This window comes from Oncorhynchus kisutch, linkage group LG18 (assembly GCF_002021735.2).
Source record: "Oncorhynchus kisutch isolate 150728-3 linkage group LG18, Okis_V2, whole genome shotgun sequence".
Taxonomy (NCBI): Eukaryota; Metazoa; Chordata; class Actinopteri; order Salmoniformes; family Salmonidae; genus Oncorhynchus; species Oncorhynchus kisutch.
In genome coordinates this window covers 56,929,763-56,957,759 of record NC_034191.2, presented here as the reverse complement: position 1 = coordinate 56,957,759, position 27,997 = coordinate 56,929,763, and the positions used below count along the sequence as shown (strand labels likewise).

Below are 27,997 nucleotides of genomic sequence, written 5' to 3'. Positions count from 1 at the left end.
GATAGAAAACCATGTCACAGTGAACTTCGATTTAGACGATGACGTTGTAGCCTACTTCCACGAAATGGAGGAACATGCGTAGTTTATAGGCAGATGGAATAAGTGATGAACTTCATAACTTTTATGGTGGTTAAGTACAAGGTGATGAGCTTCGTGCAAATACATAATAAATATCGAGGCTAGGCCATCATGTGAATGATGCTGGTGACATGATGATTGGTGCTTGGCTGCCAATTGTAAAAAACACACTAATAATAAAGCTAGCTTTTTCCATAGCTCATCATATAACCTACCCTGGCCACGTTATTTATCACAACAGTTTGTGTGACAAAACCCTCCATAGAGTTGAAAATGCAATGGCAACACAAACTTCAGTTTTCATGTACCAAAAAAAAAAAAAAAAAGTGTCAAAGTGCTCTAATGTGCACTACGCCATGCATTTAACAGCTAAAATAGCCAGTTTGGTAGCAGCACACCTCTGGTGGGAAAATGCGCATCTTTTTCGTGCAATATATATAGGTAATAGGGTGCCATTTAAAATCAAATTTTATTGGTCACATACACATGGTTCGCAGATGTTATCGCAGGTGCAGTGAAATGCTTGTGCTTCTAGTTTTGACAGTGCAGCAATATCTAACAATTCCACAACAACTAAGAATAATTATACTACCGTTCAAATGTTTCACATTTGTATTTTGTCCATTTAAAATAACATCAAATTGATCAGAAATACAGTGTAGACATTGTTAATGTTGTAAATGACTATTGTAGCTGGAAACAGAAGTGGGAGGCCCCGGTGCACAACTGAGCAAGAGGACAAGTACATTAGTGTCTAGTTTGAGAAACAGACGCCTCAAGTCCTCAACTGGCAGCTTCATTAAATAGTACCGGCAAACACCAGTCTCAACGTCAACAGTGAAGAGGCGACTCCGGGATGTTCCTCTGTCCAGTGTCTGTTCTTTTTGCCCATCTGAATCTTTTCTTATTATTGGCCAGTCTCAGAGATGGCTTTTTCTGCAACTCTACCTAGAAGGCCAGCATCCCGGAGTCGCCTCTTCACTGTTGACGTTGAGACTGGTGTTTTGTGTGCACTATTTAAGGAAGCTGACAGTTGAGGCATCTATTTCTCAAACTAGACACTCTAATGTACTTGTCCTCTTGCTCTGTTGTGCACCGGGGCCTCCCACTTCTGTTTCCAGCTACAATAGTAATTTACAACATTAACAATGTAAAGCCAGTTTGCACTGTTCTGTAAAGGGACAGCCTTCATTTCTCAGAACAAGCATAGGCTGACGAGTTTCAGAAGAAAATTCCTTGTTTCTGGCCATTTTGAGCCTGCAATCGAACCCACAAATGCTGATGCTCCAGATACTCAACTAGTCTAGTTTTATTGCTTCTTTAATTAGCACAAGTTCTCAGCTGTGCTAACATAATTGCAAAATGTTTTCTGATGATCAATTAACTTTAAAAAATGCGAAACATTGATTAGCTAACAAAATGTGCCATTGGAACATAGGAGTGATGGTTGCTGATAATGGGCCTCTGTATGCCTATGTAGATATTCTGTTTAAAAAAATCTGTTTCCAGCTACAAGTCATTTACAACATTGTTAATGTCTACACTGTAGTTCTGATCAATTTGATATTATTTTAATAGACCAAAAATGTGCTTTTCTTTCAAAAACAAGGACATTTCTAAGTGACCCCAAACTTTTGAACGGTAGTGTACATATAAATATATGGATGAGCAATGACAGAGCGGCATAGGCAAGATGCAATAGGTGGTATAAAATACAGTATATACATATGAGTAATGCAAGATATGTAAATATTATTAAAGTGACTAGTGATCAATTTATTAAAGTGGCCAATGATTTCAAGTCTGTATGTAGGCTGCAGCCTCTGTGTTAGTGACAGCTGTTTTTCAGTCTCTTGGGATGCCACCAGAGTATAATCAGATTGTTCATTTCTCCTTACTGAAACATAACCTGTTCTGACTGAGCTATTCAGTTTTTATTTCTGCCCCCTCTGCAGCTTCCAGAAAGAGTTTTCGTTCGAAGGGAAGGACGACCCAGCCAAGAACACCAAGGATATAGATGTCAAGCTCTTGGCAAACCTCCCCAAAGGTGACTCGGTGGTTTCAGCGTGCTGTGCTGCATGAAACACATGACTATCTGACAAAGTCTGCATCCAAAATGGCACCCTATTCCCTTTTCATAGTGCAGTACTTTTGATCCGGAGCCATTTGGATGCATTCTCTGACAGACTTTCCCAGGGTTGTGGGGCTGAGGGAAGTGGTTTCTATTGTGCGACTGTGTTGGTTGGAAGGTTTGTTTGATGGCACTTGTTGCCTTGATAAGGTTCAGTTAAAGATAATATTGTGGGGTTTTATGAGAACAGCGTATATGTGTGTGTGTAGTCCTGGGGGGTGGTGTTTGTGTTTGGTTCAAATGGGGGAACTGGAGTTTGAAGACTCTTGACAGGAGCAGTAACCCTGGGGTAAAGGAAGGGATGCACCGTTATGACATTTTCGACCGACACCAATCTCCAATATTTTCCTTGCCAGAAAAACCGAAAGCGATAACCGTTATTTAAAATTTTAGCGGCTTTTTAAGCATTCTAGTACAGTTATAGTTGAAAGCCACACACACGATGACCAAAAAGTTATTTTGTTGGCGTTTACGTATGTCCCCATTACCAGTAAAACATAATCAAAATCTATTTCTTTCACTTACTTGCTGTACTGTTTTGTTGTTAATTAGTTCAGTGGTTTCATTCTCTACCAGGATTTCATCATGCATGTCAAGCAGTGATGTTTCAGCTCTGTCTGTCCATGGCCTCTCTTCCTCGGTGTGCACTGTCACTGTCTGTTTCCATCTTGTCCAGCTCTGTCTGTCCATGGCCTCTCTTCCTCGGTGTGCACTGTCACTGTCTGTTTCCATCTTGTCCAGCTCTGTCTGTCCATGGCCTCTCTTCCTCGGTGCGCACTGTCACTGTCTGTTTCCATCTTGTCCAGCTGTGTCTGTAGCATTTCACGTAAAACCCTGTTTCTTGTCTGCATTGAAGAGGTGGTCCTTGTACCTAGCGTTGAGCATGGTGGCGACACAGTAGAGGCTCAGAGAGAATGCCACCGATTTGCTTGTTCACAGCCTCTTGAGTACTTTTGCAAGTTTTAACCCCACAGTATGGGTCGGCAGTTTTGTTGAGCAGGCGTTTCAATGCCATGACAGAGGGTATCACTTCTGCTGCAGACACAGTTGAGCTTAATTCTCCAGTCAGTTGTTCGAATGGAGCTAGGAGTATTCATGTTTCAAACATGTTCTCAAATTCCATTGAAATGGCAGCTGTGGTATGAGAACCAGCACATTCTTGAACATGCAATACGGCTTTCCTCCATTTCCTTCCGACAATAAGTTGGATGAATTTTGGTACCATTCCTCCTGACAGAGCTGGTGTAACTGAGTCAGGTGTAGGCCTCCTCGCTCGCACACACTTTTTCAGTTCTGCCCACAAATGTTCTATAGGATTGAGGTCAGGATTTGAAGACCACACCAATACCTTGACTTTGTTGTCCTTAAGCCATTTTGCCACAACTTGAAGTATGTCATTGTCCATTTGGAAAACCCATTTGCGACTAAGCTTTAACTTCCTGACTGATGTCTTGAGATGTTGCTTCAATATATCCACATCATTTTCCTTTCTCATGATGCCATCTATTTCGTGAAGTACACCAGTCCCTCCTGCAGCAAAGCACCCCCACAACATGATGCTGCCACCCCCATGCTTCACGGTTGGGATGGTGCTCTTCGGCTTGCAATCCTCCCCCCTATTTCCTCCAAACATGACAATGTTCATTATGGCCAAACAGTTCTATTTTTGTTTCATCAGACTAGAGGATATTTCTCCAAAAAGTACCATCTTTGTCCCCATGTGCAGTTGCAAAATGTAGTCTGGCTTTTTTATGGCAGTTTTGGAGCAGTGGTTTCTTCCTTGCTGAGCAGCCTTTCAGTTTATGTCGCTATAGGACTCGTTTTACTGTGGATATATATATATACTTTTGTACCTGTTTCCTCCAGCATCTTCACAAGGTCCTTTGCTGTTCTGGGATTGATTTGCACTTTTCGACACCAAAGTACGTTAATCTCTAGGAGACAGAACGCGTCTCCTTCATGAGCGGTATGACGGCTGCGTGGACCTATGGTGTTTATACTTGGGTGCTATTGTTTGTACAGATAAACGTGGTACCTTCACGCATTTGGAAATTGCTCCCAAGGATGAACCAGACTTCTGGAGGTCTACAACTTGTTTTCTGAGGTCATGGCTGATTTCTTTTGATTTTCCCATGATGTCAAGAAAAGAGGCACTGAATACATCAATTGGAGGTATACATCCACAGGTATACCTCCAATTGACTCAAATTATGTCAATTAGCCTATCAGAAGCTTCTAAAGCCATAACATTTTCTGGAATTTCCCAAGCTGTTTAAAGGCAGTCAACTCGGTGTATGTCAACTTCTGACGCACTGGAATTGTGATTATAAAAATGAAATAATCTGTAAACAATTATTGGAAACATTACTTGTCATGCACAAGGTAGATCTCCTAACCGACTTGCCAAAACTAAAGTTTGTTAACAAGAAGTTTGTGGAGTGGTTGAAAAATCAGTTTTAATGACTCCAATCTAAGTGTATGTAAACTTCCGACTTCAACTGCATGCATAACCACTTCCTATGCTCGGTCAATTAGTCAGTTGCAGTTTGGACTTCATATCTTTTATTGTTGAGGCGGGGTGTAGATTTTTGTCAGTTCCTTATGAATGTCTCTCTCAGCGATTTTGTTCCTGTGTTGTAGAGAACAGAGTAGCTGGCGGAATCGTCACCTCATGGTTCGAAAACAAGACCCACAAAACAAACAATCTCTTCTTGCTCTAGATGTGAAAGTAGCCTGGTCCCACATCTGTGTAAACTCTACATTCAACTCTGTTGGATAATGAGCTCAAACTGTCCAACCTCACCTGCTGTGATGCCTTTCTCCTATCATGACTACTGAATTGGGAATTGATCAACTTGATTGTTAACGCTCACATTTTTCCTCTTGTACCTAACTTTGTATTCATCCGTTCAGTTTCAGAATTGAGGAAGCGTTTTGAAAGCATCAGCCCAAGCACTAGCTGGGAAATGAACAGGTATGACTACGACATTCAGCAGCTTCAACCATGTAATGAAGCAAGCAGTTATTGTAGTGGTGACTGTGATGAATAACAACGTGCGCGTGTGTGTGTGTGTCCTCAACATGTGGCCACTCAAACGGGTATTCTGTCATGTCAGTCAGTGTGTCTGACTCTGTGTGTAGGAAAGAGAGGATTGCCCGGCGGTTGGAGGGTATAGAAAGTGAGGTGCAGCCCGCCATATTACCCAGCTGCCCCGGCCTAGTGACCAATCGGCTGCTAGAGGAAGACACACCCCGTTACACACGTGCCTCGGACACCTGTGACCCCTGTGTCGGTGAGGATCACTAAACCGCACACATTGTACCTAGTGTTCAGCTATTTGCACGACCCACAGAATGACAGAACTTGAGCATTGCTAGAGCTCCATATAGTATATCATTATCAAAACCCGACCCACGCTTTTGGATATGAGCTTGGTCATTTGAAAGACATGCATTGATATATGCATTATATACACTGAGTGTACAAAACATTCGGAACACCTTACAAATATTGTTGCACCGCCTTTTGCCCTCAGAACATCCTAAATTTGTCAAGATATGAAAGCGTTGAACTAATGCTGCTAGCTATTGTATTATCATAATATTTTGTACACTGTCTATTACTTGTAGATTTGGTCTAAAGATTTTGTCTCTGTCTATCCCCTGTCACAGTGCAGTGTTACAGTAGGGAGGACCTGGAGAGTCCAGAGATGATGACCCATCAGCAGGTCCCTGCTCCAGAGAGGCAGTCGAGATCCCGGAGCCGGCCTGAGGGCCAGACCGTCCCAACTGAACCCATTTACAGCTCTGACTCTGCAGGTACCGACCTGGACTCCAAGGCAGATCGGATTGCTCGCTACAAGGCGGAACGGCGTCGGCAGCTAGCCGAGCGCTACGGTATGTCTCTGGACCAGGAACCAGACTCCACCACCGATCACTTCTCCTCCCGATCTGGCTCCGCCCGTGGTCTCAAGGAGTCTGACACCTCTTCGGTGAGACAGCAGGGCTACACAAATGTCAAGCCACGCCCCAGGGCGGAGTCTGTGGGTGATGAACCCTCCTACACCTCAGGCAGCTCCAGGGTGGGGAGAGTGGCCACCCAGCCACAAGGCTCCGGCGAGCCTGGCCAGGGGCGACCCAGGCTGGACTCGTTCACGGAGAGGGAGAGGGTGATGAACCTGGAGAACCAGCGCAGGGCGGGGCAGCAGGAGAGGAACATCAGTGCCCTCGAGCTTCCCTCTTCCGCCAGCTACATGGATGTGACGTCATCGTCGCCCACCTCGGCCAAGGTGCCTGTCGCTAACGACTACACCGTCACAGGGGTGCCCCCCAGCTCGCCCAAGACGACCCGGAAGTCTTCGCTGCCCTCCCCCAAACAGGGGGTGTCCCCTGGGGACCTGTTCATAGAGCAGCAGGCCCACAACATCCTCGGCAGACAGGGGTGAGTGGACCGACCTACTACACTGTCTAGTCCTCTTTCTCTTCCTATTGTTAAGGTTCTCTCTCTGTACAGTATCTTTCCCCTTACTGTAAATAAAACAGATGGAGAGAAGGAGAGGGATCATCGGTCTCTCCCTCTCTCTCACACGCACTCAGTCTCCTTGATCCCTTTAACAGAACTCTCACAAGGTCGTCCTCTTGGCAGGAACATTATCTGCGTCCAAATGGCACCCTACTCCCTATATAGTGCACTTCTTTTGGCCAGGTCAAAAGTAGTGCAGTAAATACGGCACAGGGTGCCATTTGGGATGCACACAATAATTTATAGCGTAGAGGAAGAGCAATCTGTGCATGCAGCAGCAGGCTCAGTCAAACCAACAGGGTTTACACACAGATGAAGTCCTCCCAGGTCCAGTTTTTGTTGTTGCTGCATCGTGTTTGATGTTGCTGCATGTACAGTGCCTTCAGAAAGTATTCATAGCCCTTGACTTTTTTCACCTTTTTTGTTGTAACAGCCTGAATTTGAAATGAATTACAGATTCTTTTTGTCATTGACCTCCACACAATGCCAGTGGAATTATGGTTTTTATTTAGATTTTACATTTTTTTACAAAGAAATGAAAAGCTGAAATGTCTTTTTTAGTTGATTAAGTATTCAACTTTGTTATGGCAAGCCTAAATAAGTTCAGGAGTAAAAATGTGCTCAACATGTTACATGATAAGTTGCATGAACTCACTATGTGTACAATAATAGTGTTTAACATGATATTTAAATGACTACCACGTCTCTGTACCCCACACATACAATTATCTGTAAGGTCCCTCAGTCCAGCAGTGACTTTCCATCCCCACAAAGACCAGGGAGGTTTTCCATTGCCTCGCAAAGAAGGGCACCGATTTGGTAGATGGGTGAGAAAACAAACAAAATACATGAAATAGCCATTTGAGCATGGTGAAGTTATTAATCACACTTTGGATGGTGTATCAATACACCCAGTCACTACAACAATACAGGTCGTCCTTCCTAACTCAGTTGCCAGAGAGGAAGGAAACTACTAAAGCCAATGGTGACTTTAAAACAGTTACACAATTGAATAGCTGTGATGGGGGGAGAAAAACTGAGGATGGATCAACAACATTGTAGTTGCTCCACAATACTAACCTAATTGATAGTGAAAAGAAGGAAGCAAAACATGCATATTTGCTGCAAGGCACTAAAGTAATACTGCAAAATATGTGGCAAAGCCACATAACAACAATACAAATTGTTATGTTTAGGGCAAATCCAATACAACACATTACTGAGTACCACGCCAAATTTCTAACCATTGTGGTGGCTGCATCATGTAATGGGTATGCTTGTAATCTTTAAGGACTGGGAAGGTTTTCAGGATAAAAACAAGAAACTGAATGGAGTTGGGCACAGGCAAATCCTGGAGGAAAACCAGGTTGTCTGCTTTCCAACAGACACTGGGAGATTAACTCACCTTTCAGCAGGACAATAACCTAAAACACAATGCCAAATCTACCCTGAAGTTGCTCAACAAGAAAACAGTGAATGTTCCTCAGTGCCGAGTTATTTAAGTCAAAACCCTACTTGAAAATATATGGGAAGCCCTGAAAATGGTTGTCTAGCATGATCAACAACCAATTTGAGAGAGCTTGAAGAATTTTGAAAATAATAATAGGCTAATTAATGTTGCACAATCCAGGTGTGGAAAGCTTTGAGACTTACAACTGTACTCGCTGCCAAAGCTGCTTCTACAAAGTATTGACTCGGGGGTGTGAATACTTAAGTGAGAGATTTATTTTTCAATACATTTGCAAAAATGTCTAAAGTGTTCACATTGTCATTATGGGATATTTTATGTAGATGGGTGAGGATATATTTAATCCATTTTGAATTCAGGCTGTAACAACAAAACAACAAAATGTGGATTAATTCAAGGAGTATAAGTACTTTCTGAAGGCACTGTACGTATTTTCTTTCTGTGCCAGAATATTTGAAAAGCGACTTGTAGGATGTAGGTGATAAAACTAAAGGAGTAGCTATATTTGTTGCTTCGCTGAACAGTTGCACAACCCACTTGAGCCAAAGTCATGAAGTCAACAAAAACCCCGGTTATGAGACTGCTGATACAATGCAATTCCAACAATGACACAATATTAGATGTTAGTTTAGATATTCTTTATTTGGGAGTCATGGTCCAATGCAGAGTTGTCTAGTCTGGAGACATGGCGTTTTTCTCTCCTCAGTCCCTCAAGCTAATTTTAACAGCCAGCTAGCTGTAGCCTGCTGGTGCTAAACGTTGACTCACTGAGGGGAAACGATTAGAGACACATGCTCCCATTCCACATCCCACAAGGCATCTCTATCTCTCTCTCTGCCCTCTCTCTCTCCGGTTTCAAAACTTGGCAGCGGCTGTGTTGCGTTAGCCATCAGGATGGGTGTTGGGTTACTGGGGCGCGATGTGACTCCTCGGTCAGAACTATGAGCACATACAGAGACACAGATGAAAGCCAGCAAGGCCACGCCGCCCACCTGGAGAAAGTTGAGTTTAAGACACGGAGCAGCTCTCTCGCGCTCTCTCTCTCTCTCTCTCGTTCAAGCGCTCGTGCTCTCGCTCTGTCTTTTAGAAAAACCCTCTGAGTCACATGCTGTTGCCCTCTGCTGGGTGAGGGCATGGCTCTGGAAATCTGGTAGGACAGATGGACATGCACTCAGTGACCAGTTTTGTGTTGTTCAATCGTTGCTCAATTGGTCTCAAGGGACCTAAACGTGTGCCAGGAAAACATTCCCCACACTAGTACACCACCAGCCTGTACCGTTGACACCAGGCAGGTTTGGTCCATGGGCTCATTCTGCTTACCCCAAATCCAGGCTCTGCCATCAGCATGACGCAAGAACCGGGGTTCGTCAGACCAGGCAATGTTTTTCCACTCCTCTGTTGTCCAGTGTTGGTGATCACATGCCCACTGGAGACGCTACTTCTTGTTTTTAGCCGATAGGAGTGGAACCCGGTGTGGTTATCTGCAGCAATAGCCCATCTGTGACAAGGATCGACGAGTTGTGCGTTCCGAGATGGCGTACGGCACACCACTGTTGCAATGTGCCGTTATTTTCCTGTTTGTGGCCCTCCTGTTAGCTTGCACGAATCTTGCCGTTGTCCTTCGACCTCTCATCAACGAGCTGTTTTCACCCGCAGGACTACTGCTGCACATTGTACACAATACATCAGTGGAATGCCTACTATTAGGTATTTTATTAGGATCCGTATTAGCTGTTGCTGAAGCAGCAGCTACTCTTCCTGGGGTCCACATGAAACATGACATTATACAGAACATTTAATAGACAAGAACATTTCAAGGACAGAACTACATCACTTGAGAAAAGGCATACGTAGCCTACATATCGGTGCACAAACTATCTACTGTAGGTCAAATTTTCCATAGACGTGTGGTACTGTGCATTGCGATACATGCTGCTGTGTGCGTCATGTCTGTGTGTCCTATCATTTTCCCAAGCTCCATTTGATGTCTCTTCATTGTTCATTTCGATGAACATTCCCGGATAGGATTTATTGTTTCATAGTTTTGACATCTCTCCAAATACCAGAATGATAACCGAGCTCCCAGCAGAATGGGATATCCACTGAAGTACAAGGCAGGTGGATGGATGTTTCTTGGTCATGCTAAATGTGAAGTAAGTTGTGTTTGTGCTACAAGTGAAGTGCTCGGGGCGGCCTAGCCACTCACTCACCCGAGGTGCGTTCGAAATTACACCCTATTCCCTATAATAGTGCACTACTTTTGACCAGAGCTCCATAGGACTCCGGTCAAAAGTAGTGCACTACATAAGGAATAGGGCGCCATTTTGGATGCAGCCCCCCCCCCCAGTGCCGCTGACTCACTGCGTCTCCCATCCCATTGGTGCAGCCCGGAGGTGAAACTAACCAGCAATTGGTTCCTCCAGACCGATTCGGAAGGCAACACCCAATCCCTTATCAACTGGCCCTCCAGGTACAGGGTGTTTTTGACCCTCCCTTCCCTCCTTCCCTCCACATTCCCATCTTTTAACCGAGCCCGTTATGCCACCTTCACATCAGACCTCATTCCTCATCCCTCATCAACATTAATGGGTTTTTTGCTGTGTTTTCATTTCACTGACCAAATTACCCCCCCTTCTCCCCGTCCCTGTTCGTGTTGTCCAGTGACTCTAAAGCCGTTTCGATCTCAATGCCTTATAGAGTTGTCGCGTTACTTACAGTAAGTGCTCTATTGCAGGACTCTCCCTCTTGTTTCTCTACTGACTAGGCCAGACTGTCTCAGGGAGAAGGGAGGATGAGGCTGGGAGTCAGACTGTGAGAGAGAACCCTTTAGTCACAGCTCATCCCCCAATCCTTTCCCAGCATTGACTCAGCAAATAGATCTTGTACAGTCTATATCCCTCAGGCCTACACACAGTCAGAGGAACTTGCAATTATTATTATTGCAGAGTTGGCTCCAGTTTCACCCCAAAACATTTACTCTAAATCTCCTTAGATCTTGGCTAGGGTTGCAAAGTTGCTGATAACTTTTGGTTAGAGGGTTCTCTGATTTCTTGCTTATTCCCTTGTAAACTCAAGTAATCTTCCAACCAGGATTCCTGGGAAACCGGCACGTTTTGCAACCCGAAACTGGGCTCAGATCAGTAGTACTCTCGTGGGTACGACAGAGCAGCCCGAAATAGATTCGGAGTGTATGTCAACCCTTATTCATGGAATTGACAGGACTTTGTTATTATGGTCGGATATACGATCCATTTCTGACCAGATAAAACCTATTATCAGCCACAAATCCCAAATGGGTTGTGAATAGATGGCTTTAAAAAAAAAAAAGCCACAAGTGAGGGTGATGCCAGCAAAGTATTGTCTGATTCTCTGCAGTACATCCGATATCAGCCTAGAATTGTGAGCCTAACAGAATGAAGAACAGCTGAACCTCTAGCTAGGACTTCCGGATTTAGTCACAAAGGAATGTCGTTCAAAGATGAGGAGAAAAGCAGACACGGTGAGCTGACCTTCCACAGCCAGTGCGAGGCCCGGTTGCCCACCAGATTCACAACACACAATCTAATACAAGCAAAAGCTACTTTGCTTAACTTTCTTCTTGAGTCTATAGGCAAAGGCATAATGGCAGTTAATAAGAAATGAAGTGTTCTGTGAATCCAGGCACTGGCCTACTCAGCTGTGGAAGACTGTTGTGGAAGAGTCCTCCCTGACCTTGAGTAGTAGAGACTGGTGACGAGAGAAGGCAGAGGAGAGGGAGGGACTACTCCCAGAACCACCCAACAATCACATACAAGTCTTACAAGTGCTACTGTTAGCGTTGCATTAGCCACCACCTGACAACGGCTGCTAGCTAGCCTAGCATGTTACCAACCAACCCCCACCACCTTTCAGCATGTGGTCTGACTGTGCACTGCGGCCAATTTGATTCCCTGTTTATTTGAGTTCTTCATGCATTTTGCATTAGTATCTCACTGGTCAGATGGTATTACAGTACATTCATATGACTATTTTTCTCTGGGGATATCTGTGATACTGATGACATTTTGACATAAATAAATGACGCATAGGGAGGAGGAGGGGTTGAGAAGGGAGAGGGGTAGATGGGAAAGGGAATGATTTATGGCTGAAGGAAGGAAAGGGATGTGTTGGGCTTTCACCATTATTTCTCTTTTCTCGCTGCAGTCTGAGTTTCAGTACAAACTGCAGCAAGTTTTTAACCCTCTCGGTCTCTCCCTGAAGAATCAGAGTTAGGGAGAGGCTCGTCAAGGAGGAGGGAATCCGACTGAGTCCAGAGCTGGGCCACCGTGTCGCTGAGGCCCCCCTGTACAGGAGACACCCCCGGGCCACCACCTTCCCCACAGCCCACCACCATGACCACCAGGCTCCAGCCACCACCAACCCTCCAGGCCCACAGCCAGCCTACTCTCACCCCCAGCCTCAGCTCACCCGTTCTGGGCTGAGTGATGACCCCAGCTATCTGTCCATGGACACCGGCCCCGGTCCCAAGGCACAGCAGCCCCAACAGCCACAGCCGCAGGAGGAAGAGGAGATGGAGGGAGAGGTGGATGAGGAGAGGAGGGAAGCCCATAGGGAGGGCAGACAGGAAGTGAGGACGGAGGGACTACTGAAGAGCAGGAAAGCTGTGCTGCCATCGGAGATCAGACGCAGGGAGAAGAGCACAGAGGACCCGCGTGGGAGCGGCCCCAGGAGAGAGGAGGAGCAGGCTGGCTACAGCAGGGCCCGAGAAGGCCAGGGAGTAGGACACGGGAGGAAGGCTGAGCCGGAGGGACCCAGAGGAGGGTGCATGGGAGGAGGGAGAACCAGGATGAGACTGGAGGAACCGGACACAGACCCTGAACCAATCAGACCTACAGGGGAACACGTCTCCCGCCTGCTAGCCGCAGAGGTCAGAGCCTCAGAGGAGCGCCAACAACCGCAGATTGACGACGCCATTTACATCCAGACCAGGGGAGGAGCCATGACCACAGACGCTCCCGTCTCCTCCAGGCGCCCCACGTCGGACACTGGGGCCCCTAGAGGCTCCATCCCCAAGACCCAAGAACCAGGGTGGGTCAGAGAGGCAGCAGTCCTGCAACAATGGGCCAGTGAGGATGGGATCAGTAACGGAGACCAGAGCCCTCCAGAGACCAGGGACGCTCGTGTCTCTGTGGCCAAGCTTCGTCACTCCTACCTGGAGGGTGCTACGACTGCTACTGCCCCCGTCGTCAGGAAAACAGAGCTGTAGGTGCTTCTGTAGTACAGTGCTGTTCTACAATCCATTCTGCTAGGAGCTGCTGCTGGCTTCTATCAGGAACTCGCTCGCTGCCCTGCCCTGCCCTGCCTAGCTAACACCAACCTCCTCCTGACTGAAATAATCGGTGTGATTATTCTGAACAGGGTTTCTTCTACTAACGCATAGTAGAAACACTCATCCGATCACTAACGCTAGCAGTAGAGCGTTTCGCGGCGGGGGGGTTGACTGCTGCTTTCTCTTGGGCCTGGACTAGCTGATGGACAGTATGGGGGGGGTGTGTTGTGTGTAACACGACGTAGTTGCCAATCAAGCAAATCTTTGCATGCCAATGGCTTCCCTCTCCTCCTCCAATGTAGAAAATCAGGGGTTGGGATTTTTGTGTGGAAGCTCGCCTCTGTTAAATGACTGCATATCTTTCCCTGCTCTTTCTTTCGTTCCCTCACTGTGCTATTTTCCTCTCTCCTTTCTTCATCGCTCCTTCTCCCTGTCTGCGTTGCGCCCCGAAGGGAGGAAGAGGTAGAGTTGGTGTACCCGGGGGGTACGGGGGTCCCCTGGCGAGGGCAGCGGGACAGTACAGATGTCCCGTGGAGGGGGGACAGGGGGCGCAGGCCCAGACTCTACATCTCCCCCGGAGAGAGTAGAAAGACGTCCGAGAGGTTTAGGACCCAGCCCATCACCTCGGCTGAGAGACAGCTGTCTGATAGGTACAGTGTGTGTACTGTGTTTTTTTTTTAAACGCATGTCAAACACAGAATTAGTCCTCGCTTCCCATGGTTGAAGACTAGAGAGAGTGGCTAGTAGTCTGCTGTGAAGGAGCACACTTCACAGACTCATCCAGAAACCTATGCATTCTCTCTCAGGCCGCATGTACTGTAGGCTGTGTGGGTGTTTTCATGCATGGCAAATATGGTCCTTATTTCTCCCCTTAGGAAAACACTAGAGAGGGTCGTATAAGGAAGTGTTAGTTTAGACTGACATGAGTAGGGTTGCAAAGGGAGGGTATATTACTGGGAACTTTACTTCAGGTTATTGCAGGTGTCTGTAATTGTGTGGCCTTATCACGTGTAAAATATATACAATTATTCAACACGTATTCAGACTGGTGGCAGTTTTATAAAAAGTCAATAGCGAAAATAATGCCTTTTTTTTCATTAAGTAGGCTAGTTTCTCTTCAACTATATGGTGTATATATAATAGAAACGTATGGACATGGATATAAAAAAATGAATTAAATGTTTGTCATTGAAGTATGATTAGATTTTCTGTTAATCACACATCTCTGTCATAAAAGGTACACTTTTCCTCAACTTTATCTAAAGTGAAGTGCGATGTTAGTTCAGGAAAGACTTTTAATTGTTCATTTTAATTGTGTTTACGTGGCGGGGGGGTTATTTTAAGATGCTCGTTAGAGGTACAGTTTCGGATGTTTTTCGGGAAGATGGGAAGGGACTCGCTTCAGGGGGAAGCTGGTTCCACCATTGGGGTGCCAGGACAGAGAAAAGCTTGGGCTAAGTGGGAACTTGCCCTCCTGTAGGGGTGGGAGGGCCAAGAGACCTGCGGTGGCAGAACGGAGTGCTCGGGTTGGAATGTAGGGTTTGAGCGTAGCCTGAAGGTAGGGAGGGACCGTTCCTCTTGCTGGTCCATAGGCAAGTACCATGCATGGTCTTGTAGTGGATGTGAGTTTCAACCGGAAGCCAGTGGAGTGTGCGGAGTCTCTGCGCTCTTCAGCCGGGCTGCAGAGTTTGACAGGCGATTAGAAATGGAAAGGGGGATACCGAGTCAGTTGTACAAGTTAAACTGAAACGTGTCTTCTGCCTTTAACCCAACCCCTCTGAATCAGGGAGGTGTGGAGGGCTGCCTTAATCAACACCCATGTCTTCGCCGCCCAGGGAACAGTGGGTTAACAGATTTTTACCCCAAAGGTCTGCCGCCTGCATGCTGAGTCTATCCTGCCAGTGGATATGTCATGTGACACGCGGGCGGATGAATCACTCCTTTAGTTTACTGTTAAGGTCTAGCAGTCCTCTCTCTCGCTCTCTCTCTCTCTCTCTCTCTCTCTTCAGCAGACTTATTTCTATAATGCTGTCTAATGCCTTAGACAGGACAAGTCTCTCTGTTGCAATCTGATTTCTGTGCATGTGTCTCAAATGGCACCCTATTCCCTATGTAGTGCACAACTTTTGACCAGAGGCCTATGGTCATGCATTATGTAGGGAATAGGGGGCCATTTGGGACTCAGCCGGTATAATTTCTGAACACCACCTACCCCATCACATTACCCCTGTGGCTGCTGCTTTCTGTCTGCTCTCAATCGCTCCACTGCCTCTCTGGTAGCTGTACTCACAGTAGCAGTCCTTTACCATCGATTTCATACCACTTGATAATGGATGAATAATATGTGATTCTTGGTGAATTTTACTGCTTCAGTGCTGGTTTTTCCTTTTCTCCTGAAGGTCTTGTTTGGGCCCAGATCTACCCAGCACTGAAGGTAAGTTCCTTTTTGAGCTTCATTGGGAAAAGATTAAAAGGACTTTTGTAGCTGAGCTTTGAAAAGTACAAGTGCGTGCTATCGTATCAAGTTAATATGTTTACGTTCCGCAGGTCTGTAAACATTTTAGAAAGATTCCCTTTAATGAGAACCGCCTAGTGACGCAAGGCTCGTCAGTACACTTCTGATTTTTACAAAGTCGAAAATAAAAACATTTGAACTAGTTTTATAGAGTCATTATTGGTGTTCACAGTAGCATAACATGGCTACGGTTTTACTGAGCAGAGTACTATTCATCCATCTGGTTCCTATAAACACACACACACACAGTCAGTCAGCATTGTAGTGCGGCGTCAGTCAAAGGGGATGCTTTCAAGGTGATGTCATACTGTCCTGCAGTGTGTCTGAAATGGTACACTATTCCCTATATAGTTTAGTGCTTTTAGACTAGAGCTCTGGTGAAAAGTATGGCACTACATAGAGAATAGCGTGCCATTTGGGACGTACCCCTCTCAGATCACACCTGTATGTCTGTCTCTGCTGCTCGGTCTGCTTCCCAAACACACTGCGGTCACTTGCATCAGTGCAGGTTTAGCTCGTCTTTGTTTTATACACATTACAGACGATGATGATTATAAACCTTTGGCCTGTAGTACTTCAATTTGCAGGTATTGGACTGGTATTTAAAGCCACTGTTTTGTTCATGATACAAGCAAGCTGTTTTATTATGGGAATTGGTTTTCAAGATTCTCAGAATCTGGCTCCATTTGACACTTTGGATTTTTGCTATCATTCTCTCTCGGTTCCTCCCCTCTCTGTCTCTCTGTCGTTCTCTTCTCTCTCTCTAGCGGATGAAGAGAAGTTGGATGAGAGGGCCAAGTTAAGTGTTGCAGCCAAGCGGTCTCTCTTCAGGGTACGAAAGAACACAATGTTGCTTTGGTGTTTTCTCTCACCTGTGTTTATGTTGCATCCGGCTAGCAAGGCGTGGACATGAGCTTGTAGACACACACACACACACACAGCGTTCCTTCTCTGTGACTCAGTTACTCCACACATTGCTGTGAGCGGAGCAGCTTGATTTAGGCCCGACACAGACCGACGGAGAGAAATATGCCACTAATCAACTACATAAGCATTGAAACGGTCTACTTTTCCATACAGAGTCGTCTTTTGGCCAACTTGCATGTGGAATATACTGTCAAGAAGTGCATAGCTGTCCAAGTCATAGTAATAACACAGAGACCGCATATTTTTGAACTGAAGTCATAGTTTGCTCAAGCAGAGCGGGCCAAGCCTTTGTGCTCTTGCCAACTCCATCGCTGTCGTTGGCATGACAATTCCACCAGGAGTTGGCAAGAGAGCACACCGGCACAAGAGGCGAAGTGAGAGAGCTGACCCGCCCCAAAAATGTTCACACACAAATAAAGCGGAATGTTTTATATACGGGTATTTTTTTGTACTGGAGGTCAATGAGAGTTTTGAGTTAGGTCAACATAACTTTTAATTGCTCATTTGCTATGTGAGGCCTATTTGATCAAGTATACGTTTGGTAATGCTTGCACGAATGTACTGATATAAGTGGACGCGGGTGACACCTGCCTTTTTGCACACCTTAATTTCCATTCGTTAGAATGGAGACCTTAGTATCTTGTCAGCACATAGACTGTCTTTGCAGGCACTCGGGCAAAGGTCAAGAACAGTGATCGCGTGCTTTCTTTTCAATCTGCCTCATGCTAACATCTTGGGCTACATCATGATTAACTCTGTCCTCATATTTTAAGACAGTCCACCTTCACTCTCTATGCAAATGCTTCGTTAAGATTTACAAAAACAAACCTTGCAACAACCATTTCTTCTGCTCTTTTGATGAGGTACTTGGGCATCTCCAGAGGCTCTGGTTAACTGAACGTGATTCTTTAGTCTGTATTGGAATTATGTTGGAATAGATTTGTATCTATTGGGTTCCCTTAAAACTGATAGTTTGAGCTTTGCGTTGAAATTATAACACATTACTTTGGTCTCCATGCATGGCCTCCGGCAGGAGTTGGAGAGGAGCACTGACGGGGGTGCCCCCAAACCCCAGTCCCGGAACGCGGCCATCGAGAGGCGACTGAGACGCATCCAGGACCGCTCCCGTACCCAGCCAGTCACCACTGAGGAGGTGGTCGTTGCTGCCACGTAAGTCCCAACTACACCTCCCTCTCCCTCAATCTCTTTATTCCTTCATCCTTCCGTTCCTCCGTTTCTCTCTTCCCTCTCTCTCAGCTGCCTGTGGTGGAAGAGCTGGGGAGGAGTGTGGGCTAGTTGTTTTAAACCTCGATCCATGAACCCGTAAAATGTCAAATGTGACCTCAACCTTTGTCAACACATTAGGAAACAGACTCGATAGCTATGGGTTACCTGTCAAAACCTCAAACCTAAGTGTCACTCCCTCTGTTCTGAGAGGTGATACTGTTGGCTCTCTGAGTCACAGTTAATGTGATTCAGGTGCTATGTTAATTCTGACATACTGTATGTTCCAATATATTGTTCTCACATTCCTAGCCTGTTGGCCAACTCTCCTATTTGATGTGCCACCTTTTTATACGTACCAAATGGCACCCTTTTCCCCGACACAGTGCACTACTTTTGATCAGCGCCATATAGGTCCTGGTCAAAACAAAAGTAGTGCACTGTGTAGGGAATAGGGTGCCTTTTGGGACGGAGCCATTTTGTTGATCGATTGCGACAGTCAGTGTTTTGATTTGAGAACATGCTATGTGATTTGCCTGTTGGTTCCAGTCAGTTGGTTAATATTGGGAGGATGGAGAAAGTGGCTAACAAGTCACGGGGCTTGCTACTGATCCGTAGAAAATATCCACTATACAATATACTCACTATACTCTGTCTTATTGTGAAGTCTACCATCTTCATTCACAGAGGAATTCCATTATTTGTATGTTTTCCTTGCCCTTTTAAAGAATTTTCTGGATCTTTTCTTCTCCTTTTGTCCTCTCTCTCTTCCTGTTGTCACCTGTGTCCCCGTGTGACTCTGTCTCTGTCCCCTCTGTCTGTCCCTGTCTGTACTGTCACTGTAAAGTGTCCCGGCTCCCTCGTCACAAACTGTGTCTGTCGATACGACCCTAGCACGCATACCGAGCCCCACACTAGTCAGCTGCACTGTGACACCATACAGGTACACGCACGTCAGCACACGCGTGTGCATGGTGTTTTAGAGGTTAGGGGTCAACCTGACCTGGCCCAGGCACTAATCTCACTAGCTTGGTCCCAAATCTGTTTTGTGCTGTCTTTCCAACTCAAATGGTCAGAGTTGGTAAGACTGCACAAACACATCTGGGACAAGGCTACAATTTAACAGCAGCTACATTGGTTGAGTGCATGGTTGGTTTTTCAATGTTGTTTTTGGAAGCGGACTAGCATTTGGTCCAAACAGAGTCTGTGTTTGGTTATATTAACCTTTGGTTTTGTGGAAATCGTTACTATAAATTTGTTCTCACCAGGTCAGGAGTTGTCTTTGGATGTGTGGCTCCCCCTTGTGTATTTTGCGGGAACAACCTGCATGTTTAATCTGTTGCAATTTTCTCTTTTCTTAACCCTTTATGATCTTACACTGTTGTCAAATTCATGGTATCCAAGATCTCTTTCAACCTCTCAAAAGATGTAGCACAGAGATTGTATTGCCCGGTTGACAAAGCACAATGATAGTGTATTTGTCCACACTGTGGGCTATGCAGTAGACTGTACACCCTGTCTGTGTGTGTAGCATGGCTCTCTGGCCTGCATGTTCCGGTCTGCCTTCATGTTTTTCTCCCCTCCCCGTCTCCCCCTCTGTGGGTGTTCCTCCTCCCAGTCTGCAGGCGTCCTCACAGCGAAGCGCTGCGGCCAAGGAGCAGGCCAGGGAGGCACGGCGGGTCCAGGATGCCCTGGAGGCCCAGAGAGAGGGGCAGCACACCACCACCACCATGCTCCTCCAGACCTCCTCTCCCCCTGAGGAGACACAGGCCCGGCACCATGTATGTTTTGGTGAATGATAGGACCACAATGGAAATGTGTTTTTGAAAGTTTTCTTTTTTGTTATCCTCAATGATTTGAAATGTGTATCGATGTGTGTGGTTGAATTGTTTTTAAAATTGTAAAACCAATCAAAAACCCAGCAGGGCCATGGGGATGCAGAGCCAGATCTGTCCACCCTCAGCCTGGCAGAGAAGATGGCTCTGTTCAACAGGCTGGCCCAGCCTGCTACCAGGGTGACCCGGACCAGGCCTGATACCAGGGGGCGCAGGGCCAACGCCCGCTACCAGACCCAGCCCATAACCCTGGGAGACATGGAGCAGGTAGGAAGAGAGATGTATTTATTTATTTACAGTAAATGGTGCCGGTAGGAAGAGGTGTATTTATTTACAGTAAATGGTGCCGGTAGGAGGGGTTCTATCTGTATCTCTGTGACGTGATCATTGCTGTAATCTCGTTCTAACGTTGATTCGTTGATTTTTTGTGGCAACCTGTTTAATATCGTTTCAAAGAAATGTTTCACTCGCACACCTTTTTCCTAAGTGTGTGAGACTGTATGTATCTCTGGAACAGGACCCCTCAGACACAGACACTTTTGATGAACAGGAGCTGTGTGACAAGGGCCCAGTAGAAGTCCCTCAGGGCCAGTGCGGCATTACACAAGTAAGGCTCTACCATGGCACTGCGGCCATTTTGGCTCACCAGTGCCCCTGCGTTTACCTGCAACTAGTGTTACGCTTGGCTCTTGGCAACACTTTAGCATCGTCCATGTGCTTCTTGTCGTCGTTTTGTTGCGCAATTCTAGAACATGCAATAGCATTATCTGGGCAAGCAGCAAGTGTCCCATTTCAGTCTATCATGAGGCCGTTTCATGTGGTTCTTGAAACCGCCGCACTCAGAACTGGTACATTGACCCAAATTAGAACGTCATCTTCATTAGAGAGACGTTTTGAGTGTGGGATGCTCTTCTGATTTTAATCTGGGGCTGCTTCATCTGAAAGTGGAGTACAGTGGCATCGCATGCCCTAGAAGCTTTTGAAGAAAAGCCTGATTCAATACGCACGTGTGGCTTCTGCTGCTCGTTCTTCATTGGCCTGTGACGAAGACATTGTTGTGTGATGTGCGGACGAAGGCCGGGAATGGCTTAGTCCCAAATGGCACCGCAGTCCCAATATTTCACTGAGCTGCTCTTTGGCATGAAAGAACCCGCTGTGGTGGAGGAGAGGAGGACAAAGGGCTGCTCCCTGGTTCATTCTCTGAATGGAGGGATGGACTGAATGCAGGTATTTGTCAGCCAGGGTTCATCTCCCACCAGTCACTGTGGAAACAAGGTTGTTGTGACTGAAAGAGCGGGATGAAAGAATGGACTTCTTGGACTGGTTAGTACGCCATACATTATAGGGTTGAAACACAGTAAGTCTTTAAGGTTCAACGCAGTCAAAAAACAGATCCCCCCCCCCCCCCCCGGGGGTTTTAAATGTATCTCCACACTATGCAGTTGGAATGATAGTGTTCAATTGTGAAAATGGGGATGATGTGTAAGATGCTGTTTCAAAAGATCACCTCAAATGTCAGCCTGTTTTGGTGGGATGGAGTTTTGGACTGCCTGGTGACATCCCCGCGCGGCAAATAAGTTCTAAGGCCAATCAAGAAAGACTTCCAAACCTCTGCCGGTAACAGCTCGTTTTCAGGTTTCCCCTCCCCAATCCGACAGTCCTAGCAAAATACTTGCTTGAGAAATATCTCTTGCTAAGAAGCCATGTTTGTTTTCAATCAAAATGTTTTAATAAAAAAAGAAACAATCGCAGTACGGTACTCGGTAGTGATTTGAGAAACCATCGCAGTACGGTACTCGGTAGTGATTTGAGAAACCATCGCAGTACGGTACTCGGTAGTGATTTGAGAAACAATCGCAGTACGGTACTCGGTAGGGATTTGAGAAACCATCGCAGTACGGTACTCGGTAGTGATTTGAGAAACCATCGCAGTACGGTACTCGGTAGTGATTTGAGAAACAATCGCAGTACGGTACTCGGTAGGGATTTGAGAAACCATCGCAGTACGGTACTCGGTAGTGATTTGAGAAACAATCGCAGTACGGTACTCGGTAGTGATTTGAGAAACCATCGCAGTACGGTACTCTGTAGTGATTTGAGAAACAATCGCAGTACGGTACTCGGTAGTGATTTGAGAAACAATCGCAGTACGGTACTCTGTAGTGATTTGAGAAACCATCGCAGTACGGTACTCGGTAGTGATTTGAGAAACCATTGCAGTACGGTACTCGGTAGTGATTTGAGAAACCATCGCAGTACGGTACTCGGTAGTGATTTGAGAAACCATCGCAGTACGGTACTCGGTAGTGATTTGAGAAACCATCGCAGTACGGTACTCGGTAGTGATTTGAGAAACAATCGCAGTACGGTACTCGGTAGTGATTTGAGAAACAATCGCAGTACGGTACTCGGTAGTGATTTGAGAAACCATCGCAGTACGGTACTCGGTAGTGATTTGAGAAACCATCGCAGTACGGTACTCGGTAGTGATTTGAGAAACCATCGCAGTACGGTACTCGGTAGTGATTTGAGAAACCATCGCAGTACGGTACTCGGTAGTGATTTGATATTGTGATAAAAGCGGCTGCCATTGGACCTTTTTAATCATTGTTCTCTCCTTTAATGGTTTCAAGGTACGAGTACAGCTTGTTCAGACAGAGCTTTGAGGTCCGACTACTCCCCCCCCCCCCCCCCCCCCCCCCCCCCCAAAACAAACTCGTCTCCTAAATGTTAGTGTTGTAATCTGAGCAGTTTACCTCCGACGAAACAGGTTTTTATCTCCGTTGTAAAATTGATGAGTGAAATCTGTCCTTTGACTTAGAAGATGAGGAAAGTCCTTGAACTTGATGCTGTCTGCTGAATAATCATAATACATGTGTGGAAACATCTTCAGACCACAACAGGATGTGGAAATGATGTCACCACAAAGATGAGACTCTTCTTAAAAGGGAACATCTTGAGGTGTTTGCTTTATTGATGAACATCTGATTTTTGTCAGTTGAGAAGTGACATTTTTGATCAATGCTAAATGAATGGATGATTGCGTCAGTATCTCCTCATCCTTGAAAAGACTGATTCGGCGTTATTCTTGGAGCATGATTCTGTGAATAGAGAGCGAGAGTGAGTGGCTGAACTCATCCTGCCCTTCAGAATGTTTGCTGCATCTGGGTTCTGTTCATTAGTGCAGACTGTAGCAAAATGTTTTGCAACCAAAAACGAAAACAAGTGGATCTTAGGTCACTCCCTGTTTCAGTCTGCTTCTTTTTGGTTACCAGTGAATATGACCCTGGACTCATTGTGCTTTGTGGTTGTCAGGGGGGGTGGGGTGGCGGGCGACATGACTGGTCGGGCATGGCTTTGTGATGTGGGCTGTGATTGGCTAGCCAGACTGCAGTTCTTTTGAACCACACGGGCAGGAAGTGCAATGAGTCACTCTGTGATTAGTCAGCGTGATTATCTAGAGATCCATTGTCTGTCTGGTAGCCTTGCTGCCTCTGTTACCGGGTGGACAAGCGCCTCTGCTGAGTGAACTTTCGCCCTCTCCTGCTGACCTTGTTTTTTTCCCTCTCTTTCTCCCTGCTCTCTTTGATCACTCGCTCTCTCTGTTATCTCGCTTTCTTTCCTCCCCCTCTGTCTCGCTCCCTCTTTTCCCTCCACACAGATCCAAGCCGGGGCCAGGTTCGACCAGCTCTCCTCATCAGCTCTCAGACCTGGGGCCACGGTCTCCACAGACCACGCAGGGGACATCCACCTGGCCAGGGATTGCGGGGGTAGCCCCGCCGAGGCCGCTCTCGCTGCACCCAACCCTGGGTACTACGAGAGCTCCATCCCCCGGCACACCAGTCCTCCCACCCAGATCACAGAACCCTTCAGTGCCGTCTGGAAGTCTGTGCCCGGCCCCCACCACCAGGCCTCTCTGGATCTCCAGAGCCACCAGGCTGACACGACCACAGTTCTCCCCCAAGAAGAGGAGCACTGTCTGGGAGGAGGGAAGAGGAAGCTGCCCTCTCCAGAGGGAGTTGTCAGACAGGCCCCCCTGCCCCAGCCTCCGGCCTGGTCTGGGGGGACGGAGTGGGAGGAGGTGCAGCGTGTAGCAAGGAGAGGTGAGGGTGTGGAGCCCCAGCGCTCGTTGATGAGATCAGAGAGCCAGGACCAGAGACTGCACCAGGAGCAGACGGGCTATCTAAGACCGTTATCACAAGAACTGCAGGACCCAGACAGGCTTGGGTCAAAGGTCATCAGCACTGGTAAGATAAGCCTCTAGGGGAACAAGCCTGACCGCAGGAAAGATGTCTCTTCTGTTTCTTTCACTTTCTCTCACTTTGCCTCTTGTTCACTCATACTTTTAAAAAATCCACTTCAAATTCATTCTCTCCTCTCTCCCTCATATGAGTGATCATTGGTGTGTGTGTGAGTCTTATGAATGAATTTCCCATTCCGGTCATTCGACAGATCATGTTAGCCGTCTGTGTCTTGGTGCACCCACTTCTATGCTCCTGTTGTATAGTAAATCCATCTACACTACTCGCATGTCAACATAGCTAATACTACCACACTTCACGTACCAGAGGCTTGATCTCTCGTTAAAAAAAAAACACATTTCCTGTTGTCTGTAAATTATGTTCACACACACACACTGGCTGTGGTTTCCCTTCAAGCTTTCCCTTATTTGACAGTTGGTAGACGCTAGCTGGCACGCCCCGGTTTGTCTCATTAGTCTGCATCAGCGTTTGACTTGTCCCCCAGTCTGCTAGGGCACGGACCAGTCAGAAGAAATATGTCAAGACAGATGGAGGGAGGGAGGGAGAGGCCAGTTGCTAGATGCAGAGAGGCATAGAGAGAAAGACTGGGAGAGGAGGGCTAGTAGTGTCCAGGGGGGCCACAGAGGGAGAACTAGCTGAAGAGCGAGAGGAACACTTACTGGTTAGTCGACTGTGTTACGTTGTGGCTTCTGTAGAGGGAGGTTCTCTGTTAGTGTTCACACAACTGGAGGAGAAACTAGGCTGAGGCTTTTAACACTTAGTGGCCGCTTTTCGTCAGCCGCTTCCAGCTTCTTGATAAGTGAGTGTAGATTTGGTGTGTGTGTGTGTGTGTGTGTGTGTGTGTGTGTCAACATGATTGTGTGTTTGATGTGGCTTTTGCTCTGCCTGCTGGTTATTGATTGTGCTAGGAGCTCTCCTAATGTGTGTGTGTGTGTGTGTGTGTGTGTGTGTGTGCGCAGAGCTGCCGGAGCCCAGCGTGTCATCGCTGAGAACAGCAATAGCAGCAGGGCCACTAAGGAGCGTGTCTCTCGCTCCACACACACAGCTGTCTCAGGAGCTGGGAGGAGCGGACTCGCACACGCACCGCAGCAGTGGTCTGGGACACGCACACAGCCTGGTCCAGTCGGAGCAGGAGGACATGGAGATCTCCGAAGCCATGTCAGCTAGACAGATGTCCATCAAAGACAGGTGAGCCCCTCTTCTCTTTCGCATCAAAGAAACCCTGGGTTGACCAGGAAAAGCCTCTAGGCAGTAGTCGTCTCCGTGCAGCTCGTTTGGGTCATTCTTATTGGCGAGGCAACTTCGCTCATTCGTTGTGTACACATGTGAGAGCACATGACATCGTTTTTGTGAATGCTGTGTTTCAGTCGGTCAGAGGGGACAGCGACAGCCACATGATTATTATTTTTTTTCATTGTTGTCTTGTGTTGGATATTGACACTCATGACTCAGTCGGTTTGTTTATGCTTGTCGGTATGTTTATGCTTGTCGACTTGAATCGGCTTTTGATCTGAGGCCTGTGAAAGACTGCTTTTTGTTTTTGAGAGATGGTGAGAGCCTCAGCTTGACTCACTGTGGGAATGTAGGTAGCAAATGAGGAGGAAATAAAGAGGCCGGGAGCAAGCAAGGGACCGTTGGGTTCGTTTTGACGTGAGTTCAAGGAATCTATTTCGGGCGTTAGTTTGGTTGGTGTGCCGAGCACTCCACGAGGAAGGTCGGCGAGAGAAATAGATGGAGAGAGAGAGATGCTCTACCTAACAAACCCCATTCCTCTTGTCTCTTTTAGAGGGAGAAAGTGAGCTGGTCTCCTGTCTCTGCTGCTGCAAATCAACTTGCTGTAGCCACGGTAGCTAGTCACCTCTATGGAGGGATATTATTAGTGGCAGCAGAAATTGAGTTTGAGTTGGATTTGAATTGAGCTCTACGGTCATCTCTGTCGTAATAGGTCTCTTAACCTCGTCGACGAGATTCGGTCTCTGCGATAAGTACCGTCATCCTCTAAGAACTAGGTCCATCGCTAAGCAATATACTGAGGCGTTTCCATTGACCGCAATTATTCAGAAAAGCCTTTTCTAAGGGGATCTAGATGGCTAGTCTCTTTATGAACTGCTGTAGCTGTCGATTGTAGTCGTGCCATTGTTGTTTTGTCATGCTCTGGAGAATTGGGGAATGCCGGCTGTGGATATATTAATTTAAATCTACTTTAGAGAATTGTAATGTTTCCAATACAACAGTGTTACAGACCAGTGGTTTCACACATCTAATCAAGTCATTACATAAGCTTGTTTCAGTCCGTTCGCCCATGTCATCATGCAGGCCGTTGAGTGGTTGCAGTTGTTAACCCACCAGGCTAGGATTGGCTTTTAAATTGATTGACATAGTGGAATAACATGTGCTTCCAATGACTTCCAAATTGTGTGTGTGTAAATCCACCTCTATTCAGAACTACCTGCAAAGTTGAGTGTGCGTCCTCTTGAATCCTCCATGAAGTGCATAAAGGATCTATCATTGGCGTCACGTCACATTCTTTAGCGGTTTGTGGAACCTCTTGCCTCAACAAGGTCTCGTGTGTGTGTGTGCCCAGTGGTTTGGTCGGTCGGCACTTCTTCTCAGCTACAGCTGCAGATGTCTCTCTGTGCCCCTATCCATTTCTACAGACGTCATTCTCTGACCCGTTCCCCCAAAAACAGGGCGTCCACTCATGGTTGGACACACAGCAGTGTTTGTGAGCAGAGGGCGCCACAGTGCCCCAGGCTTTAGGACCACTATGCCGGTCTCCTACTAGGAATGCGTCCCCTTTATAGTCCACACATTTTCCCCGGAGTCTCCTAGAAAGCTCCCTCTGCCCTCCAGGTTCCACATAGTCTGAAGCTGGAGATAAACGCTGTTGTTCTTCAGCCTGAGTCTCTGCGGGACTGGCTGTGAGTAACGGTTACACGCACACAATAATGCGATTTGTCGTGGCTAGTCAGATTTTGATATAGTAATTTAATTCAAACGTTTACATTGCAAGAATAACGATGTCCCTAATAACCCTGTTTCCGTGGACACATCTGAAATCAGGCTACCTGATGGCACTCTGATAAACGTGGAAAGTCGTCTATTCAAAATAAACATTCCACTACAGCGACCATGTTATTTCTGGGAAGCGCATTTGATTCGGAGTTCGGGACGTAGAAAGTTTGTGTAAAACGACTTTGTTTTTCCGAACTCACTTCGTTTGCGCTAAAGGAGGGCGGCTCACTCGGCCGGTGCTGACTCGTACACAGATCCAATACATCCGCTGGAGCGCCCATTGAGGTGTCTGCATGTCCTACTCATTTGAGAGAGCGCTCAGAAAAGCAGGTGTTTTAATGAGCAGATGAAAGATGAGCAGAGGAAAGTGTGTTTTTACATAACTCTTGCATAATCTGCCTACTGCCATAATCCGGTTTTATATCGAATGGTTCCTGTGCGTGTAAACGTACTCACTGTGCCACTGTGCCACAGTTGTACGCGTGGTTGAGCCCGACTGTGCTGTTGGTGTCATCTGTGTGTTTAGCTATAGTCCAGACTGAGGCTGACAGTGAGCCTGCAGTGTGACCTGCTCTGGTTAGCCTCAGCATCGCTCTGTCTCTGCGCCCCCAAATGGCACCCTATTCCTTATGTAGTGCACACATTGTGACCAGAGCTTTATGGGCCCAAACATGGTGTCGGAGCATCTACGCTCTCTGATTGGCTCCTTGTT

The 27,997-nt window shown here is 46.6% G+C and overlaps 1 protein-coding gene across 24 annotated transcripts in view; it reads left to right on the top strand.

Moving 5' to 3' along the window:
• Nucleotides 1–27,997, top strand: part of svila (supervillin a) — a 159,801-nt gene that overhangs the window by 104,467 nt on the left and 27,337 nt on the right. For 17 of the 24 annotated variants that reach the window (XR_004204019.1, XR_004204020.1, XM_031796350.1 and 14 more), the window contains exons 3-18: nt 2,034–2,125; nt 5,123–5,183; nt 5,351–5,502; nt 5,882–6,650; nt 10,586–10,669; nt 12,439–13,440; nt 13,960–14,157; nt 15,907–15,941; nt 16,790–16,854; nt 17,983–18,119; nt 19,021–19,116; nt 19,792–19,954; nt 20,096–20,275; nt 20,526–20,615; nt 23,670–24,255; nt 25,230–25,458. Coding sequence is in view for 22 of the 24 variants with exons in the window: in XM_031796350.1 (XP_031652210.1) it covers nt 2,034–2,125; nt 5,123–5,183; nt 5,351–5,502; nt 5,882–6,650; nt 10,586–10,669; nt 12,439–13,440; nt 13,960–14,157; nt 15,907–15,941; nt 16,790–16,854; nt 17,983–18,119; nt 19,021–19,116; nt 19,792–19,954; nt 20,096–20,275; nt 20,526–20,615; nt 23,670–24,255; nt 25,230–25,458 (3,939 nt within the window). In the remaining 2 variants the exon portion in view is untranslated. Of the gene's footprint in view, nt 1–2,033; nt 2,126–5,122; nt 5,184–5,325; nt 5,503–5,881; nt 6,651–10,585; nt 10,670–12,438; nt 13,441–13,959; nt 14,158–15,906; nt 15,942–16,789; nt 16,855–17,982; nt 18,120–19,020; nt 19,117–19,791; nt 19,955–20,095; nt 20,276–20,525; nt 20,616–23,669; nt 24,256–25,229; nt 25,459–27,997 lie in introns of those variants that run through there. The other 7 variants (XM_031796352.1, XM_031796357.1, XM_031796356.1 and 4 more) reach the window with 7 other exon arrangements.